This window comes from Tachyglossus aculeatus, chromosome 20 (genome assembly GCF_015852505.1).
Source record: "Tachyglossus aculeatus isolate mTacAcu1 chromosome 20, mTacAcu1.pri, whole genome shotgun sequence".
In the NCBI taxonomy this organism is placed as follows: Eukaryota; Metazoa; Chordata; class Mammalia; order Monotremata; family Tachyglossidae; genus Tachyglossus; species Tachyglossus aculeatus.
Window position 1 is genome coordinate 29,875,826 of NC_052085.1, and position 19,741 is coordinate 29,895,566.

Sequence of the window (19,741 nt, forward strand, 5' to 3'; positions counted from 1 at the left end):
CTCTCCTCCTCCTCCTCTCCTCCTCCTCCTCCCCTCCTCCTCCCCTCCTCATCTCCTCCTCCTCTCCTCCTCCTCACCTCTGCCTCTCCTCCTCCTCCTCCCTCCCTCCTCCACACTTTCTTCCTCCTCCTCCTCCTCCTCCTCTTCTCCTCCTTCCCTCTCTCCTCCTCCTCCTCTCCTCCTCCTCCTCTCCTCCTCCTCCTCTCCTCCTCCTCCTCCTCTCCTCCCCTCCCCCTCCTCCTCCCCTCCTCCTCTTCTCCTCCTCTCCTCCTCCTCCTCTCCTAATCCTCTTTCTCCTCCTCCTCCCCTCCTCCTCCTCTCCTCCTCCTCCTCTCCTCCTCCTCCTCCTCCTCTCCTCCTCTTCTCCTCCTCTCCTCCTCCTCCTCTCCTCCTCTCCTCCTCCTCTCCTCCGCCTCCTCCCCTCCTCCTCCCCTCCTCCTCCTCTCCTCCTCTCCTCCTCCTCCTCTCCTCCTCCCCTCCTCCTCCTCTCCTCCACCTCCTCCCCTCCTCCTCCTCTCCTCCTCCTCTCCTCCTCTTCTTCCTCCTCCTCCTCCTCCCTCTCCTCCTCCTCATCTTCTCTTCCTCCTCCTCCTCTTCCTCCTCTCTTCCTTTTCCTCCTCCTCCTCTCCTCCTCCTCTCCTCCTCCTCTCCTCCTCTCCTCCTCCTCCTCTCCTCCTACTCCTCTCCTCCTCCTCCCCTCCTCCTCCCCTCCTCTTCCTCTCCTCCTCCTCACCTCTGCCTCTCCTCCTCTTCCTCTCCTCCTCCTCCTCTCCTCCTCCCCTCCTCCTCCTCTCCTCCTCCTCCTCCCCTCCTCCTCCCCTCCTCCTCCCCTCCTCCTCCCCTCCTCCTCCTCTCCTCCTCTCCTCCTCCTCTCCTCCTCTCCTCCTCCTCCTCCTCTCCTCCTCTCCTCCTCCTCCTCCTCCTCGTCTCCTCTTCCTCTCCTCCTCCTCCTCTCCTCCTCCTCCCCTCCACCTCCCCTCCTCCTCCCCTCCTCCTCCTCCCCTCCTCCTCCCCTCCTCCTCCTCTCCTCCTCCTCCTCCCCTCCTCCTCCTCCTCTCCTCCTCCTCTCCTCCTCCCCTCCTCCTCTCCTCCTCCTCCTCTCCTCCTCTCCTCCTCCTCCTCCCCTCCTCCTCTCCTCCTCCTCCTCTCCTCCTCCTCCTCCTCTCCTCCTCCTCTCCTCCTCCTCTCCTCCTCCTCTCCTCCTCCTCCTCTCCTCCTCCTCCTCTCCTCCTCCTCCTCTCCTCCTCCTCCTCTCCTCTTCCTCTCCTCCTCCTCACCTCTTCCTCTCCTCCTCTTCCTCTCCTCCTCCTCCCTTTCCTCCTCTTCTCCTCCTCCCCTCCTTCCTCTCCTCCTCCTCCTCCCCTCCTCTCCTCCTCCTCCTCCCCTCCTCCTCTCCTCCTCATCCTCTCCTCCTCCTCTCCTCTCCTCCTCCTCCTCTCCTCCTCCTCGTCTCCTCTTCCTCTCCTCCTCCTCCTCTCCTCCTCCTCCTCTCCTCCTCCTCCCCTCCTCCTCCCCTCCTCCTCCTCTCCTCCTCCTCCTCCCCTCCTCCTCCCCTCCTCCTCCCCTCCTCCTCCCCTCCTCCTCCTCTCCTCCTCCCCTCCTCCTCTCCTCCTCTCCTCCTCCTCCTCCTCTCCTCCTCCTCCTCTCCTCCTCCTCTTCTCCTCCTCCTCTCCTCCTCCTCCTCTCCTCCTCCTCCTCTCCTCCTCCTCCTCTCCTCCTCCTCCTCCTCTCCTCCCCTCCCCCTCCTCCTCCCCTCCTCCTCTTCTCCTCCTCTCCTCCTCCTCCTCTCCTAATCCTCTTTCTCCTCCTCCTCTCCTCCTCCTCCTCTCCTCCTCTTCTCCTCCTCTCCTCCTCCTCCTCTCCTCCTCTCCTCCTCCTCTCCTCCGCCTCCTCCCCTCCTCCTCCCCTCCTCCTCTCCTCCTCCTCTCCTCCTCCTCCTCTCCTCCTCCCCTCCTCCTCCCTCTCCTCCGCCTCCTCCCCTCCTCCTCCCTCTCCTCCTCTCCCCTTCCTCCTTCTCCTCCTCCTTCTTCTCCTCTTCTTTCTCCTCCTCCTCCTCTTCTCCTCCTCCTCCTCTTCTCCTCCTCCTCCTCCTCTCCTCCTCCTCTCCTCCTCCTCTCCTCCTCTCCTCCTCCTCCTCTCCTCCTACTCCTCTCCTCCTCCTCCCCTCCTCCTCCCCTCCTCTTCCTCTCCTCCTCCTCACCTCTGCCTCTCCTCCTCTTCCTCTCCTCCTCCTCCTCTCCTCCTCCCCTCCTCCTCCTCTCCTCCTCCTCTCCTCCTCCTCCTCTCCTCCTCTCCTCCTCTCCCTCCTCCCTTCCTCCTCCTCCTCTCCTCCTCCTCCTCTCCTCCTCCCCTCCTCCTCTCCTCCTCCTCCTCTCCTCCTCTCCTCCTCCTCCTCCTCCTCGTCTCCTCTTCCTCTCCTCCTCCTCCTCTCCTCCTCCTCCTCTCCTCCTCCTCCCCTCCTCCTCCCCTCCTCCTCCCCTCCTCCTCCTCCCCTCCTCCTCCCCTCCTCCTCCTCTCCTCCTCCTCCTCCCCTCCTCCTCCTCCTCTCCTCCTCCTCTCCTCCTCCTCCCCTCCTCCTCTCCTCCTCCTCCTCTCCTCCTCTCCTCCTCCTCCTCCCCTCCTCCTCTCCTCCTCCTCCTCTCCTCCTCCTCCTCCTCTCCTCCTCCTCTCCTCCTCCTCTCCTCCTCCTCTCCTCCTCCTCCTCTCCTCCTCCTCCTCCTCCTCCTCCTCCTCTCCTCCTCCTCCTCTCCTCTTCCTCTCCTCCTCCTCACCTCTGCCTCTCCTCCTCTTCCTCTCCTCCTCCTCCTCTCCTCCTCCCCTCCTCCTCCTCTCCTCCTCCTCTTCTCCTCCTCTCCTCCTCCCCTCCTCCCTTCCTCCTCCTCCTCTCCTCCTCCTCCTCTCCTCCTCCCCTCCTCCTCTCCTCCTCCTCCTCTCCTCCTCCTCTCCTCCTTCTCCTCTCCTCCTCCTCCTCTCCTCCTCCTCCTCTCCTCCTCCTTCCCCTCCTCCTCCCCTCCTCCTCCTCTCCTCCTCCTCCTCCCCTCCTCCTCCCCTCCTCCTCCTCCTCCTCCTCCCCTCCTCCTCCTCTCCTCCTCCTCCTCTCCTCCTCTCCTCCTCTCTCCTCCTCTCCTTCCTCCTCCTCCTCTCCTCCTCCTCCTCTCCTCCTCCTCTTCTCCTCCTCCTCTCCTCCTCCTCCTCTCCTCCTCCTCCTCTCCTCCTCCTCCTCTTCCTCCTCCTCCTCCTCTCCTCCCCCTCCCCCTCCCCCTCCCCTCCTCCTCTTCTCCTCCTCTCCTCCTCCTCCTCTCCTAATCCTCTTTCTCCTCCTCCTCTCCTCCTCCTCCTCTCCTCCTCCTCCTCTCCTCCTCCTCCTCCTCCTCTCCTCCTCTTCTCCTCCTCTCCTCCTCCTCCTCTCCTCCTCTCCTCCTCCTCTCCTCCGCCTCCTCCCCTCCTCCTCCCCTCCTCCTCCTCTCCTCCTCTCCTCCTCCTCCTCTCCTCCTCCCCTCCTCCTCCTCTCCTCCGCCTCCTCCCCTCCTCCTCCTCTCCTCCTCTCCTCCTCCTCTCCTCCTCCTCCTCTCCTCCTCCTCCTCCTCCTCTCCTCCTCCTCCTCCTCCTCTCCTCCTCCTCCTCGCTTCCTCCTCCTCCTCCTCTCTTTCTCCTCCGCCTCTTCTCCTGCTCTACTGCTTCTCCTCTCCTCCTCCTCCTCTCCTCCTCCTCCCCTCCTCCTCCCCTCCTCCTCCTCTCCTCCTCCTCCTCTCGTCCTCCTCCTCCTCCTCCTCTCCTCCTCCTCCTCCTCCTCTCCTCCTCCTCCTCTCCTCCTCCCCTCCTCCTCTCCTCCTCGTCCTCTCCTCCTCCTCTCCTCTCCTCCTCCTCCTCTCCTCCTCCTCCCCTCCTCCTCTCCTCCTCCTCCTCCCCCCCTCCTCCTCTCCTCCTCCTCTCCTCCTCCTCTCCTCCTCCTCCTCTCCTCCTCCTCTCCTCTTCTCCTCCTCCTCTCCTCCTCCTCCTCTCCTCCTCTCCTCCTCCTCTCCTCCTCTCCTCCTCCTCCTCTCCTCCTCCTCCTCTCCTCCTCCTCTTCTCCTCCTTCCTCTCCTCCTCCTCCTCTCCTCCTCCTCCTCCTCTCCTCCTCCTCTCCTCCTCCTCCTCCTCTCCTCCCCTCCCCCTCCTCCTCCCCTCCTCCTCTTCTCCTCCTCTCTTCCTCCTCCTCTCCTAATCCTCTTTCTCCTCCTCCTCTCCTCCTCCTCTCCTCCTCCTCCTCTCCTCCTCCTCCTCCTCCTCTCCTCCTCTTCTCCTCCTCTCCTCCTCCTCCTCTCCTCCTCTCCTCCTCCTCTCCTCCGCCTCCTCCCCTCCTCCTCCCCTCCTCCTCCTCTCCTCCTCCTCCTCTCCTCCTCTCCTCCTCCCCTCCTCCTCCTCTCCTCCGCCTCCTCCCCTCCTCCTCCTCTCCTCCTCTCCTCCTCCTCCTCCTCTCCTCCTCCTCTCCTCCTCCTCTCCTCCTCTCCTCCTCCTCCTCTCCTCCTCCCCTCCTCCTCTCCTCCTCCTCCTCTCCTCCTCCTCTCCTCCTTCTCCTCTCCTCCTCCTCTCCTCCTCCTCCTCCTTCTCCTCCTCCTCTCCTCCTCCTGCTCTCCTCCTCCTCTCCTCCTCCTCCTCTTCTTCTTTCCTCTTCTTCTTCCTCTTCTTCTTCCTCTCCCTTCTCCCTTCTCCTTCTTATTATGTTGGAGCCTGTCCTCTTCTCACTTTAGCCAGCAAATTGCTGTCAGACTGGTCCAATCCTCAGTTCGATTCCCACTCATTCCCACCCTGGGGCGAGAAAAGGAGCGTCGTCAGCCCAGAAGACTTTTTCAGTGTTCTTTCGTCCCCTTGATTGCTCCCAATTCCGACCTCGCTCTGTACCGAGGATTGTGCCTCTGCTGCTTGTTTTAATTTGATGAGAACACATGTCCCAATCAAGGACCGTTAGTAACCTTAAATGTCAGTGGTTTAATCACCCAATTAAACACAATACATTTTAGAGAGCTGTGTGCGGCCGTGAAATATTCCTCTTAGGGAATTTCTGCAGATCAGTTTATATCTGGGCCGGTCTCGTTATCGGAGTAGAGCGTGAACCGCTCGCTCATGTTCCTTGGAAGATAGTTTGGTTTTGCAGGGCTGTTGACCATCCTTGCCACTCGCGAATCCCCTTTCTGCCTCGTGACCTTTACGTGGGACTTGGATGAATGGTCAAACCCCGCTTTCCAGAGCTCCCGTAAAAGCAGGGCTGTCTTGAGAAATAGCTGTGTCCAGGGCAGGTGGGTCTGAATTTTATCCATCGCTCAGTACGTTCAGAGCACTGAAGAAAGCATAGCTTGGTAGAATAGAATTGGAAGACAGAGACCCTTCCCTCTCTCCTTCTCCAGCCCAGCCCGCACCCTCCGCTCCTCTGCCGCTAATCTCCTCATGGTGCCTCGTTCTTGCCTGTCCCGCCGTCGACCCCCGGCCCACGTCATTCCCCGGGCCTGGAACGCCCTCCCTCCTCACATCATCAATCGTATTTATTGAGCGCTTACTATGTGCAGAGCACTGTACTAAGCGCTTGAAGTCACATCCGCCAAGCTAGCTCTCTTCCTCCCTTCAAAGCCCTACTGAGAGCTCACCTCCTCCAGGAGGCCTTCCCGGACTGAGCCCCCCTTATCCTCTCCTCCTCCTCCCCTCCCCATCGCCCCGACTCTCTCCCTCTGCCCTACCCCCTTCTCCGCCCCACAGCACATGTGTATATTTGTACATATTTATTCTATTTTATTAATGATGTGCATATATCTATACCTCTGTTTATTTTGATGCTGTTGATGCCTGTCTGCTTGTTTTGTTGTCTGTCTCCCCCTTCTATTCATTCATTCATTCAGTCATATTTATTGAGCGCTTACTGTGTGCAGAGCACTGGACTAAGCGCTTGGGAAGTACAAGTCGGCAACATATAGAGACAGTCCCTACCCAACAGTGGGCTCACAATCTAGAAGGGGGAGACAGAGAACAAAACAAAACATATTAACATAATAAAATAAATAGAATAGATATGTACAAGTAAAATAAATGCGGCGGCCACGGCTGCAGCGTCTTTTTCTCTGAGGCCCGGTCGTCGTATACGTCCTCTTCACCAGCAGCGTTTCGGTCACGCGCGGTTCGACGTCGAGCCCGGGCTTCGTACGCGTTCCGGCTCACTCTCTTCTCCGCCTTGTCCCCAACAGACATTCAAGAGTTTTACGAGGTGACGTTGCTCGACAACCAAAAAAGCTGTGAGCAGAAGATAGAAGAAGCGAACCAAGTCGCGGAGAGGTGGGAGAAGACGAAGTCTCTCGGCCCAGCCCGGGACGGCGGCCACAGAGTCCCAGAGGTAGCCAGCTGAAGCGGCCGAGCAGCCGCGGGAGTTGGGATGGGGGGCGACGAGGCCAACGGCGGGTTGTCCCAAGTTTGCAGGTGTCTCGAGGGGCGAGAGGGGACAGGATTGAGGGATAATAATAATAATGACGGCATTTATTAAGTGCTTACTATGTACAAAGCACTGTTCTAAGCGCTGGGGAAGTTACAAGGTCATCAGGTTGTCCCACGGGGGGCTGACGGTCTTAATCCCCATTTTACAGATGAGGGAACTGAGGCCCAGAGAAGTTAAGTGGCTTGCCCAAAGTCACACAGCTGATATGTGGCAGAGCCGGGATTAGAACCCACGACCTCGGACTCCCAAGCCCGGGCTCTTTCCATTGAGCCACGCTGCTTCTCTATGTTCTCCATCCCCCCAGAAGCCCCTCTAGACTGTAAGCTTGTTGTGGGCGGGGAATGTGTCTTTATTGTTTTATATTGTCCTCTCCCAAGTGCTTAGTACAGTGCTCTGCACACAGTAAGCGCTCAATAAATATGAATGAATGAGTACCGTGCTCTCCCAAGCACTTAATACAGTGCTCTGCACACAGGAAACGCTCAATAGATATGATTGATTGCTTATGGTCTATTATTGGAGGCTACTGGGGAGAAAGCACGCATCCTGCCAGTGGCCAGCCGGCGTGACTTTGGGCAAGCAGCGTGGCTCAATGGAAAGAGCCCGGGCTTTGGAGTCAGAGGTCATGGGTTCAAATCCCGGCTCCACCACTTGTCAGCTGTGTGACTTCGGGCAAGTCACTTACCTCCTCTGTGCTTCAGTTCCCTCATCTGTAAAATGGGGATTAAGACTGTAAGCCCTCCCTGGGACAACCTGATCACCTTGTAACTGCCCCGGCGCTTAGAACAGTGCTTTGCACTTAATAAATGCCATCATCATTATTATTATTAAGTCACTACCTCCATGTGCCTCAGATTCCTCATCTGTACATTGCCGGACAGGGGCGGGGAGTATCTGCTACTTAGCTCTCAAGGCTGTTGTGAGGATGAAATGAGATGATGTGGAAGCTCTCGGGAAAAGATCCAAACGTTAGAGTGGAAAAATCATCAATCATCCGGGAGTCGGGAGATCTGGGACCTAGTGCCCTGACTGCCGCCAACCTGCTGGGTGACCTGGGGGAAATCACTTAACCTCTCTGTGCTTCAGGATCGATCCGATTCCCTCAAGTCCACCTCAGTGCTTAGAGCAGTGCTTGACCTGTGGTAAATGTTCAGTGAATAGTATCATTAATTGGAGAAGCAGCGTGGCTCAGTGGAAAGAGCCCGGGCTTTGGAGTCAGAGGTCATGGGTTCAAATCCCGGCTCCACCACTTATCAGCTGGGTGACTTTGGGCAAGTCACTTCACTTCTCTGGGCCTCAGTTCTTTCATCTGGAAAATGGGGATGAAGACTGTGAGCCCCCCCGTAGGACAACCTGATCACCTTGTTAACCGCCCCAGCGCTTAGAACAGTGCTTTGCACATAGTAAGCACTTAATAAATGCTATTATTTTTATTATTATTAATGAAAGACGTTTGACTCTGGGAGTCAGATGAGTGTAGGCTTTGCTGGAAAGATGGAGCGGGAGCCAGAAGTGCCTGGAGCTAGGAACCATTGGGACAAATGACACCCATGCTTAGTGAATCGTGGGGATTCTAGACTGTGAGCCCACTGTTGGGTAGGGACTGTCTCTACATGTTGCCAGCTTGTACTTCCCAAGCGCTTAGTACAGTGCTCTGCACACAGTAAGCTCTCAATAAATACGATTGAATGATTGATTGATCATCCGTCCCTGTCCGTTAGAGGGAAAGCTCCTTGTGGGAGGGGATCATCAATCAAGAGAAGCAGCGTGGCTCAGTGGAAAGAGCCCGGGCTTGGGAGCCAGAGGCCATGGGTTCTAATCCCGACTCCGCCACTTGCCGGCTGTGTGACTTTGGGCTTCACTTCCCTGGGCCTCAGTTCTCTCATCTGGAAAATGGGGATTAAGACTGTGAGCCCCACGTGGGACAACCTGATCACCTTGTAACCTCCCCACAGCACTTAGAACAGTGCTTCGCACATAGTAAGCACTTAACAAATGCCATCATCATTATTATTATCAATCGGTTGTATTGATTGAGCTTAGAACACACATGGTAGCACTTATAATAATGATGGCATGTTTATTATTATCAATTGGTTGTATAGATTGAGCTTAGAACACACATAGTAAGCGCTTAACAAATGCCATCATTATTATTATTATTATTATCAATCGGTTGTATTGATTGAGCTTAGAACACACATAGGAAGCACTTAACAAATGCCATCATCATTATTATTATCAATCAGTTGTATTGATTGAGCTTAGAACATGCATAGTAGCTCTTATAATAATGATGGCATGTTTATTATTATCATCAATCAGTTGTGTAGATTGAGCTTAGAACACACATAGTAAGTGCTTGACAAATGCCATCATCATTATTATTATTATCAATCAGTTGTATTGATTGAGCTTAGAACACACATAGAAAGCACTTAAATGACATTATTATTAGTATTATTATCAATCGGTTGCATTGAGTGAGCTTAGAACACACATAGGAAGCGCTTAACAAATGCCATCGTTATTATTATTATTATCAATCGGTTGTATTGATTTAGCTTAGAACACACATAGGAAGCGCTTAACAAATGCCATTATTATTATTATTATTCTCAATCGGTTGTATTGATTGAGCTTAGAACACACATAGGAAGCGCTTAACAAATGCCATTATTATTATTATTATTCTCAATCGGTTGTATTGATTGAGCTTAGAACACACATAGGAAGCACTTAACAAATGCCATCATTATTATTATTATTATTAAGCGCTTACCGTGTTCAGAGCACTGTACAAACCACTTGGGAGAGTATAATGGAACAGAGCTGGTAGACACGTTCCCTGCCCACAGTGAGCTTACAGTCTAGAGAAGGAGACAGGTATTAATTTCATTCATTCATTCAATTGTATTGAGCGCTTACTTTGTGCAGAGCACAGTACTGAGCGCTTGGGAAGTACAAGTTAATCAATCAATCATATTTATTGAGCGCTTACTATGTGCAGAGCACTGTACTAAGCGCTTGGGAAGTACAAATTGGCAACATAATATAAATAATATAAATAATCAGTGGTATTTGTTGACTGCTTAGGGTGGGCAGAGCCCCTCACTCGGCGCTTGGGAGAAGACAGTATCACAAAGTTGGTGGGCACATTCCCTGTCCACAACAACACCCGTTCTCCTGCCTATGGAGGACTCGATTATCTTGTTTAATTAAGCCCCCTCTAGACCATAAGCTCGTTGTGAGCAGGGACCGTGTCCACCAAACAAAAAGGGTGCGTTGAAATGTTTTCTCCCAAGTGCTCTGCACGTGGTAAGCACTCAATAAATACCAGCGATTGATTGAGTCTGCCCCAGCGTTTGATACGGTACTTGGCACATGAGCGCCTAACAAATGCCACAATTATTATTGCTAGGATCACGTTACGAGGAAAGAGACCGTTTATTCCACTTCTGCGGTTTTCAGTGCAGTGCGATTGGCAGCTCATACGGGTGACCCTGGACCCCGGCAGAAAAGACCTGGCTGTGAGTGGACTGCAGAAAAGCAGTAAAAACCGATGTTAATATTCTCAGATGAGGACGGGGCAGGAAGGTATCTTTTCTTGCCTACCCCTCGCCCGTCTTAGACCAAAAAATAAAATGGGACATGTGGCATCGGGTTATGCAATCTGGGGGAAAATGATCTACTGTAAATTATTTAGATTAATGTCTGTCTCCCCCTCATTCATTCATTCAGTTGTATTTATTGAGCGCTTACTGTGTGCAGGGCACTGTACTAAGCGCCTGGGAAGTCCAAGTTGGCAACATCTAGAGACGGTCCCTACCCAACAGCGGGCGCACAACTCGTTGAAGGCAGGGAACGCGTCTGCCGCCTCGTGTATCGTACTCTCCCTGGTGCTTAGTACAGTGCCCTGCGCATAGTAAGTGCTCAGTAAATACCGTCGACGGTGAGGAAGGCCGCTCCGGGAACCGGGGAGCCAAAGGAGTCGAGAATCTTCCCTCCGAGAGACAGCTGGTTGAATTCATTCTGCGAAACGTGAGCCCACTGTTGGGTAGGGACTGTCTCTATATGTTGCCAACTTGTCCTTCCCAAGCGCTCAGTACAGTGCTCTGCACACAGTAAGCGCTCAATAAATACGATTGATGATGAAAAGAGAGCTAAGCGCAATACCGGCTTTGTGAGCGAGACAGAGAGAGCTCGATGATACCCACCCACGCCAGGGAAGCCTCTCTCTCTCTGCTGAATCTTCATTTGCCCTGCTGCGCGACACTGAAGGTTTCAGGGGTGTTCGGAGCCTTCCCCGACACCCAAGAAAGAAAACGAACTTGGCCGCGCTTAACAGATGCTTTTAAAAGCTGATCTTTAAGGTGACCTTTCAGTCAACCCGTTTTTAGCAGTCTTTGAGAATCAACCGACCGGCTCCAGTGACTCAGATGCTTTGAGGGGTGGAAAGCATTTCAGTGTATTTTTTTTTTTTTTGAAATGGCATTTGTGAAGCGCTTACTAGGAGCCAGGCACTGTTCTTGAAGCTGGGGTAGACACAAGCTAAATCAAGCTGTCTGTCCTTCTCGCAGAAAACACCGTATTAGGGATGTGTCCCTATTTAAACCAGGCGTTTGAAGAGGAGAGAGACCGGCGAGGCTTTCAAGTGAGATGCTGAAGGATTTTGTCATTGCGTTAGCACCGTAAAAGGCTGGTGCTCATTGGCAGCCCCCTTCTAGACTGTGAGCCCACTGTTGGGTAGGGACCGTCTCTATATGTTGCCGACTTGTACTTCCCAAGCGCTTAGTACAGTGCCCTGCACACAGTAAGCGCTCAATAAATACGATTGAATGAATGAATGAATGAAGTTGGACACAATCCCTGTCCCACATGGGGCTCACAGTCTTAATCCCTTAATCCTCGTCCCCCCTCCATCCCCCAACGCCTTACCTCCTTCCCTTCCCCACAGCACCTGTGTATATGTATATATGTTTGTATGGATTTATTACTCTCTTTATTGATTTATTTTACGTGTACATATCTATTCTATTTATTTTATTTTGTTAATATGTTTTGTTGTCTGTCTCCCCCTTCTAGACTGTGAGCCCGCTGTTGGGTCAGGACCGTCTCTAGATGTTGCCAAATTGGACTTCCCAAGCGCTTAGTACAGTGCTCTGCACACAGTAAGCGCTCAATAAATACGATTGATTGATTGATGGTTGGATTAATCCCCATTTTACGGATGAAGTAACTGAGACACAGATGTGAAGTGAGTTGCCCAAAGGTCACACAGCAGATATGTGGCGGAGCTGGGATTGGAACCCGGGTCTTTCTGACTCCCAGTCTCACGTTTTATCCGTTAGGCTGTGCTGCTTCTTTTTTAAGCTCCTTGTAGGCAGGGAGCATGCCCACCAACTCTATTCATCATCATCATCAATCGTATTTATTGAGCGCTTACTGTGTGCAGAGCACTGTACTAAGCGCTTGGGAAGTACAAGTTGGCAACATATAGAGACAGTCCCTACGCAATAGTGGGCTCACAGTCTAGAACACAACTCTATTGTGTTATCCTTTTTCAAGGCCTTAGTACGGCGCTCTGCCTCATGGTAAGAGCTCAGTAAATACCATTAATTGATTCCTTTTTTTTTTTTTTTTTTTGAGTAGAGGATTGAATCTGTTGCTTTGAATTGAGCTTTTCGTTTAAGCCTGCTTTGAATAATCCCTAGACTGTTTCCTGATTTACCGGCCTCTCGTGTGAGAATATCACTCCCGTCTTTAGGAGAAAATGGGCTGAATGCCTTCTCGGTTTCCCAACGAGCACAAAGAACATCGTAAATATTTCAGGGAAAACGCTGAAGCCGGGCAGTTCCGGAGGGTTGGAGAATGAATGGATGTGCTGTGGTGTTGTAGTCATTCATTCAGTCGTATTTATTGAGCGCTTACTGTGTGCAGAGCACTGTACTAAGCGCTTGGGAAGTACAAGTTGGCAACATATAGAGACGGTATAGACAGTGCCTTGGGTCATATGGGCCGCATTAGAATGTCACTGTTTGTTGTTGTGCTGTACTTTTCCAAGCACTTAGTAGAGTGTTCTGCAATAAATTGGACTGAAAGAATTAAAATTGGTCTGGGATTCTAGGAGGACGGTGGTACGTAAGAGATGGGGAAAGTACCATTGGGGGGATTAGCAGGAAGGTGTTGTTTTTTTAATTAATTTTTTAAATGGAATTTGTTAAGCTCTTCGTATGTACCAGGGACTGTACTAAGCTCTGGGATAGCTACGTTAATCAGAATGGACACAGTTCTTGTCCCACAGAGGGCTCACAGTTTTAATCCCCATTCTACAGATGAGGTAACTGAGGCCCCAGAGAAGTGAAGTGACATGCCCAGGGGCACCCAGCAGACAAGTGGCGGAGTCAGGATTAGAACCCGGGGCCTTCCAATTCCCAGGCCTGTGCTACAGCCACTTGGCCACGGTGGTTCTCTAGGGGAAGACCATTCTGGGAGAAGCATTCATTCGTTCATTCAATCGTATTTATTGAGCGCTTACTGTGTGCAGAGCACTGTACTAAGCGCTTGGGAAGTACAAGTTGGCAACACATAGAGACGGTCCCTACCCAACAGCGGACTCCCCCCCTCCTCCCCCTCTCCATCCCCCCCGCCTTACCTCCTTCCCTTCCCCACAGCACCTGTATATCTGTATATATGTTTGTACATATTTATTACTCTATTTATTTATCTTCCTTGTACATATCTATTCTATTTATTTTATTCTGTTAATATGTTTTGTTTTGTTCTCTGTCTCCCCCTTCTAGACTGTGAGCCCACTGTTGGGTAGGGACCGTCTCTATATGTTGCCAACTTGGACTTCCCAAGCGCTTAGTACAGTGCTCTGCACACAGTAAGCGCTCAATAAATACGATTGATTGATTGATTGATAGAAAGCAGTGGTGTGAGGGTGGCAGCAGACATGCCTATAATAATAATAATAATAATAATGGCATTTATTAAGCGCTTACTACATGCAAAGCACTGTTCTAAGCGCTAGGGAGGTTACAGGGTGATCAGGTTGTGCCACATGGGGCTCACAGTCTTAATCCCCATTTTCCAGATGAGGTAACTGAGGCCCAGAGAAGTGAAGTGACTTGCCCAAAGTCACACAGGCGACAGTTGGCCGAGCCGGGATTTGAACCCATGACCTCCGACTCCAAAACCCGTGTTCTTTCCACCGAGCCACGCTGCTTAAAAGGGATTAGGGAAGGGAGTGCGGTAACTGGACTGATGAGGGTGAGGGAGGGGAGGGACCAAGGTTTCCTCCACATACACCCCCTTTCTCTCCCCCGATCCACCAAAGAAACCGTGAGGGCTTGGGCGGGCTCGTGGTAACGCATACGGTGTCCAACGGGCCTGCGATTCTGCCACCCAGAGAGCAGCCAAATGTCCAAAGCCAGCCACCCAGGGTGGGAAAATGCCCTTGGCTTCTGCCCCTACCCCCCCCAAGTTGGACCAAAAGGGCATTTATCCCTCCTCTCCTCCTCCTCCTCCATATTTACTGAGCGATCACTGTGTGCACAGCACCGTATTAAGCGGTCGGGAGAGGCCAGTCCCAACAGGGTCGGTAGACCCGTTCCCTGCCCACAGCGAGCTCCACCCCGGACTTACGGCTGAGGGCTTGGACTCGTGTCAGCTGGCTGTGGGCAGGGAACGGATCTAGAGAAGCAGCGTGGCTCAGGGGAAGGAGCCCGGGCTTTGGAGTCAGAGGTCATGGGTTCGAATCCCGGCTCCGCCAACTGTCAGCTGGGGGACTTGGGGCAAGTCACTTCACTTCTCTGGGCCTCAGTGACCTCATCTGTCAAATGGGGATGAAGACTTTGAGCCCCCAGTGGGACAACCTGATCACCTTGTAACCTCCCCAGCGCTTAGAACAGTGCTTTGCACATAGTAAGCGCTTAATAAATGCCGTCATTATTATTATTATTATCTACCGATCCTGTTGGATTGTCCTCTCCCAACCACTTAGTAGGGTGCTCTGCACACTGTGAGCGCTCAGTCGATACCACCGATTGATGGTTTGCCCCAGTACTGTGCCGCTGGCGGCCAGATGAGCTGCCTCTCTCCCGTCGGACCCCTCCGATCCGCATCGCCGACGAACACGGAGCTCTCCAGGGCCGGGCTTAGCTCTTGCCACAAAATCCCCTTCCCAGAAATTCTTTAAATTTGGAAATCCAACACGCGGTCTCCCACGCCTGCAATCCCGGCCTTTATAAATAGCTTCCCGCTGTGCCCTCCTTCTCTGTCACCTACCCGTCTCGGTTTAGGGAAATGAGCGTTTCCATCTTTTCCGGAGGATGCGAGCAACTTTTGGTCGGTAGCGAAGCGTTCCTCTTTCTGTGCGGGATCTGCAGGAAGGGAGGGGCCTCTGCCGACTCTCGGGAATACCGGAGACATGCCGGCACGCACCACGTGACGCCGGGCGTGCGGGGAATGTGATGGGAGCATAGCTGCCATTATCTGGACCCGGGCCAGTTTTGGGCTATCCTGGGGCATTGCTCTGGGGGGATCTCCAAGCCTCCGCCGCCGACTCCGGAGCCGTTGTGATTTTCCCCTCCGCTCCCAGGCCGGCATGGAGCCTGGGGCGAGCTGTGGGACTCGGTGAAGAAGAATTACGGTACTTGTTAAGCGCTTACTGTGTGCCCAGCACTGTTCTAAATACTGGAGTAGATAAGTCAATCACGTTGGACACAGTCCCTGTCCCACACAGGGCTCACACTCTTGATCCCCATTTTTCCAGACGAGGGAACCGAGGCTCAGAGACTTGCCCAAGGCCCCACATCAGATATGTGGTGGAGCCGGGATTATGTCCCAGAATTGGGGGCTACCTCGCCTTAATCCCCGTCACCGTCGGGGTCACCAAGGAGGAAGGGGGCCAAGCTGGGTCGATGGCTCTGTCGGCCCGGTTTTCAACCCAAATAGGGGCGGCTCTCTTTCCCTTCTACCTTACTAAAGCTCTTGGGAGAGTAAAATATAACAGATATATTCCCTGCTCAAAATGAGTTTACAGTCTAGAGACACTGTCAGGGTCACCAAGGAGGAAAGGGGCCAAGCTGGGTTGATGGCTCTGTCGGCCCCATTTTTAACCCAAATAGGGGTGGCTGTCTTTTCCTTCTACCTTATTAAGCTCTTGGGAGAGTAAACTATAACAGACATATTCCGTGCCCAAAACGAGCTTACAGTCAAGAGACACTGTCAGGGTCACCAAGGAGGAAGGGGGCCAAGCTGGGTCGATGGCTCTGTTGGCCCCATCTTTAACCCAAATGTGGGCGGCTGTCTTTTCCTTCTACCTTATTAAGCTCTTGGGAGAGTAAAATATAACAGACATATTCCCTGCCCAAAACGAGCTTACAGTTTAGAGACACTGTCAGGGTCACCAAGGAGGAAGGGGGCCAAGCTGGGTCGATGGCTCTGTCGGCCCCGTTTTTAACCCAAATGTGGGCGGCTGTCTTTCCCTTCTACCTTACTAAGCTCTTGGGAGAGTAAAATATAACAGACATATTCCCTGCCCAAAACGAGCCTACAGTCTAGAGACACTGTCAAGGTCACCAAGGAGGAAGGGGGCCAAGCTGGGTCGATGGCTCTGTCGGCCCCGTTTTCAACCCAAATGTGGGCAGCTGTCTTTCCCTTCTACCTTACTAAAGCTCTTGGGAGAGTAAAATATAACAGACATACTCCCTGTCCAAAACGAGTTTACAGTCTAGAGACACTGTCAGGGTCACCAAGGAGGAAGGGGGCCAAGCTGGGTCGATGGCTCTGTCGGCCCCGTTTTCAACCCAAATGTGGGCGGCTGTCTTTCCCTTCTACCTTACTAAGCTCTTGGGAGAGTAAAATATAACAGACATATTCCCTGCCCAAAACGAGCTTACAGTCTAGAGACACTGTGAGGGTCACCAAGGAGGAAGGGGGCCAAGCTGGGTCGATGGCTCTGTCGGCCCCGTTTTCAACCCAAATGTGGGTGGCTGTCTTTCCCTTCTACCTTACTAAGCTCTTGGGAGAGTAAAATATAACAGACATATTCCCTGCCCAAAACGAGCTTACAGTCTAGACACACACAGATATCTATAGATATCTACATCTGGATATCTATAGATATCTATATGTGTGTGTCCCAGAGGTGGTGTATATGCACATGTATTCAGAGAGGTCCAGTGAGTCTCTAGGAGGATGCTAAATGACAGCAGGGAAGATAACGTTGGTCCTGAGGGATGGAAAAGCACTATCTTGGAAGCTGGGTGGCTTCCAATGAACAATTTAGCCGATAAAGAGTTTCTCAGAGCAGATAAGAAGAAAGAGCGCATAAAGTAAGGAACAAGTAAGATAAAGATGAAGTAAGATAAAGAAGTAAGGCTAGATAAGAATGCTTAGCACTCTATCCGCCTTTCTCTTCCCCCTTCCCCTTCACAGAGTCAGTCAGGCTAATCTCGGGCCGAACAGGAGCTACACCTGAAGACTTCCTGATCATTCAGTCCTTCATTCAGTCATATTTATTGAGCGCTTACTGTGTGCAGAGCACTGGACTAAGCGCTTGGGAAGTCCAAGTTGGCAACATCTAGAGACGGTCCCTACCCAACAGCGGGCTCACAGTCTAGAAGGGAGAGGCGGAGAACAAAACAAAACATATTAACAAAATAAAATAAATAGAATAAATATGTACAAATCAAATAGAGTAATAAATACATACAAACATATATACATATATACAGGTGCTGTGGGGAGGAGATCAGGATTTGGCGCTAGCGATTACGATCTCAAACCAACTGCCCATCTGGGTAAACGACAGCTTTAAGAGTTCATTCATTCATTCATTCAATCGTATTTATTGAGCGCTTATTGTGTGCAGAGCACTGGACTAAGTGCTCTGTACTAAGTCCCTGCCCAACAGTGGGCTCACAGTCTAGAAGGGGGAGACAGAGACGAAAACAAGACATGTTAACAAAATAAAATAAATAGAATAAATATGTATAAATAAAATAAATAGACTAATAGATACATACAAACATATATACATATATACAGGCACTGTGGGGAGGAGATCAGGATTTGGCACTAGCGATTACGATCTCAAACTGCCCATCTGGGTAAACGACAGCTTTAAGAGTTCATTCATTCATTCATTCAATCGTATTGAGCGCTTACTGTGTGCAGAGCACTGGACTAAGTGCTCTGTACTAAATCCCTGCCCAACAGCGGGCTCACAGTCTAGAAGGGGGAGACAGAGAAGAAAACAAAACATGTTAACAAAATAAAATAAACAGAATAAATATGTACAAATAAAGAGTTGGCTGTAAATCTCCCCGAAGAGACCGAGGGCTGGAGGATTTTCTCTTCCGGCAAGCGGTGGTTATGCTCCCTGCAAACCTGGCGAAGGGGACGAATCAATCCGTGGTATTTACTGAGCGCTTATTGTACGCAGAGCACTGTACTGAGCGCTTGGGAGAGGACGCTATAAGGGGACGCTTCTTGGCAGAATCCTTAGTCTCCCCCTTTTAGACTGTGAGCCCACTGTTGGGTAGGGACTGTCTCTAGATGTTGCCAACTTGGACTTCCCAAGTGCTTAGTACAGTGCTCTGCACACAGTAAGTGCTCAATAAATACAATTGATGATGACGGGAGGTAGGAGCCAGGCGGAGTAAGATGGAATTTTTCTTTCCACGTTCTCTTCCAGCTGTCCTCTTTTTTCTCAGTACTCTGGGGAACCAGGGAAGACTTGGATGAAGCAGTCAAAAATGAGGATAGTTGCGTGGTTCCCTCTCCCTGTCTTTTTACACCATAATAATAATAATAATGGCAATTATTAAGCACTTACTATGTGCAAAGCAGTGTTCTAAGCTCTGGGGAGCTTACAAGGTGATCAGGTTGTCCCACAGGGGGCTCACAGTCCTAATCCCCATTTTACAGATGAGGGAACTGAGGCTCAGAGAATCAATCAGTCAATCAATTAATCGTATTTATTGAGCGCTTACTGTGTGCAGAGCACTGTACTAAGCGCTTGGGAAGTCCAAGTTGGCAACATATAGAGACAGTCCCTACCTAACAGCGGGCTCACAGTCTAGAAGGGGGAGACAGAGAACAAAACCAAACATATTAACCAAATAAAATAAATAGAATAGATATGTACAAGTAAAATAAATGGAGTAATAAATACGTACAAATATATATACATATATACAGGTGCTGTGGGGAAGGGAAGGAGGTAAGGCGGGGGGGATGGGGAGGAGGGGGAGAGGAAGAGAGAAGTGAAGTGACTCGCCCAAGGTCACTCAGCAGACATGTGGTGGAGCTGGAATTCGAGCCCATGACCTCTGACTCCAAAGCCCGGGCTCTTTCCACTGAGCCATGCTGCTTCTCTGAAGAAAATGATGATCAATCAATCAATCGTATTTATTGAGCGCTTACTGTGTGCAGAGCACTGGACTAAGCGCTTGGGAAGTAGAAGTTGGCAACATCTAGAGACGGTCCCTACCCAACAGCGGGCTCACAGTCTAGAAGAGTAACCTCCCAACCTCTAGAGTAACCTCCCAAGCGCATGGTTCATTGTTCTGCACACAGCAGACAATTCATATCGGCGCCTGTCTTTCCCCTGTAGATTTTCAGCTCCTCTCGGGGCAGGGATCATATCTACCCACTCTATGTTGTATAATAATGATGGCATTTATTAAGCGCTTACTATGTGCAGAGCACTGTTCTAAGCGCTGGGGAATTTACAAGGTGATCAGGTTGTCCCACTTGGGGCTCACAGTCTTCACCCCCATTTTCCAGATGAGGGAACTGAGGCCCAGAGAAGTGAAGTGACTTGCCCAAAGTCACACAGTTGACAAGTGGTGGAGCCGGGATTTGAACCCATGACCTCTGACTCCAAAGCCCGGGCTTTTTCCACTGAGCCACGCTGTACTTTCCCCAGTGCCTAGCACAGGGCTCTGCACACAGTAAACGCTCAATAAATACCGTGGTTTGCTTATTACGGGGTGACAGGACAAGGAGGTGGGGGAATCTGTTGGTGAACGCTTTAGTTTAGTGTTAGTTTAGTTTAGTGGGGAAGCAGCGTGGCTCAGTGGAAAGAGCCCAGGCTTTGGAGTCAGAGGTCATGGGTTCAAATCCCGGCTCCACCACTTGTCAACTCTGTGACTTTGGGCAAGTCACTTCACTTTTCTGGGTCTCAGTTCCCTCATCTCTAAAATGGGGATTAAGATTGTGAGCCCCCCGTGGGACACCCTGATCACCTTGTAACCTCCCCAGCGCTTA

General features: G+C 51.8%; 1 protein-coding gene across 2 annotated transcripts in view; it reads left to right on the plus strand.

Annotated features, from left to right (window-relative positions):
* Nucleotides 1–19,741, plus strand: part of DLG2 (discs large MAGUK scaffold protein 2) — a 793,095-nt gene that overhangs the window by 81,600 nt on the left and 691,754 nt on the right. For both annotated transcript variants that reach the window (XM_038761625.1, XM_038761626.1), the window contains exon 3: nucleotides 6,213–6,358. In XM_038761625.1, the coding sequence (XP_038617553.1) occupies nucleotides 6,213–6,358 (146 nt within the window). The remainder of the gene's footprint in view (nucleotides 1–6,212; nucleotides 6,359–19,741) is intronic.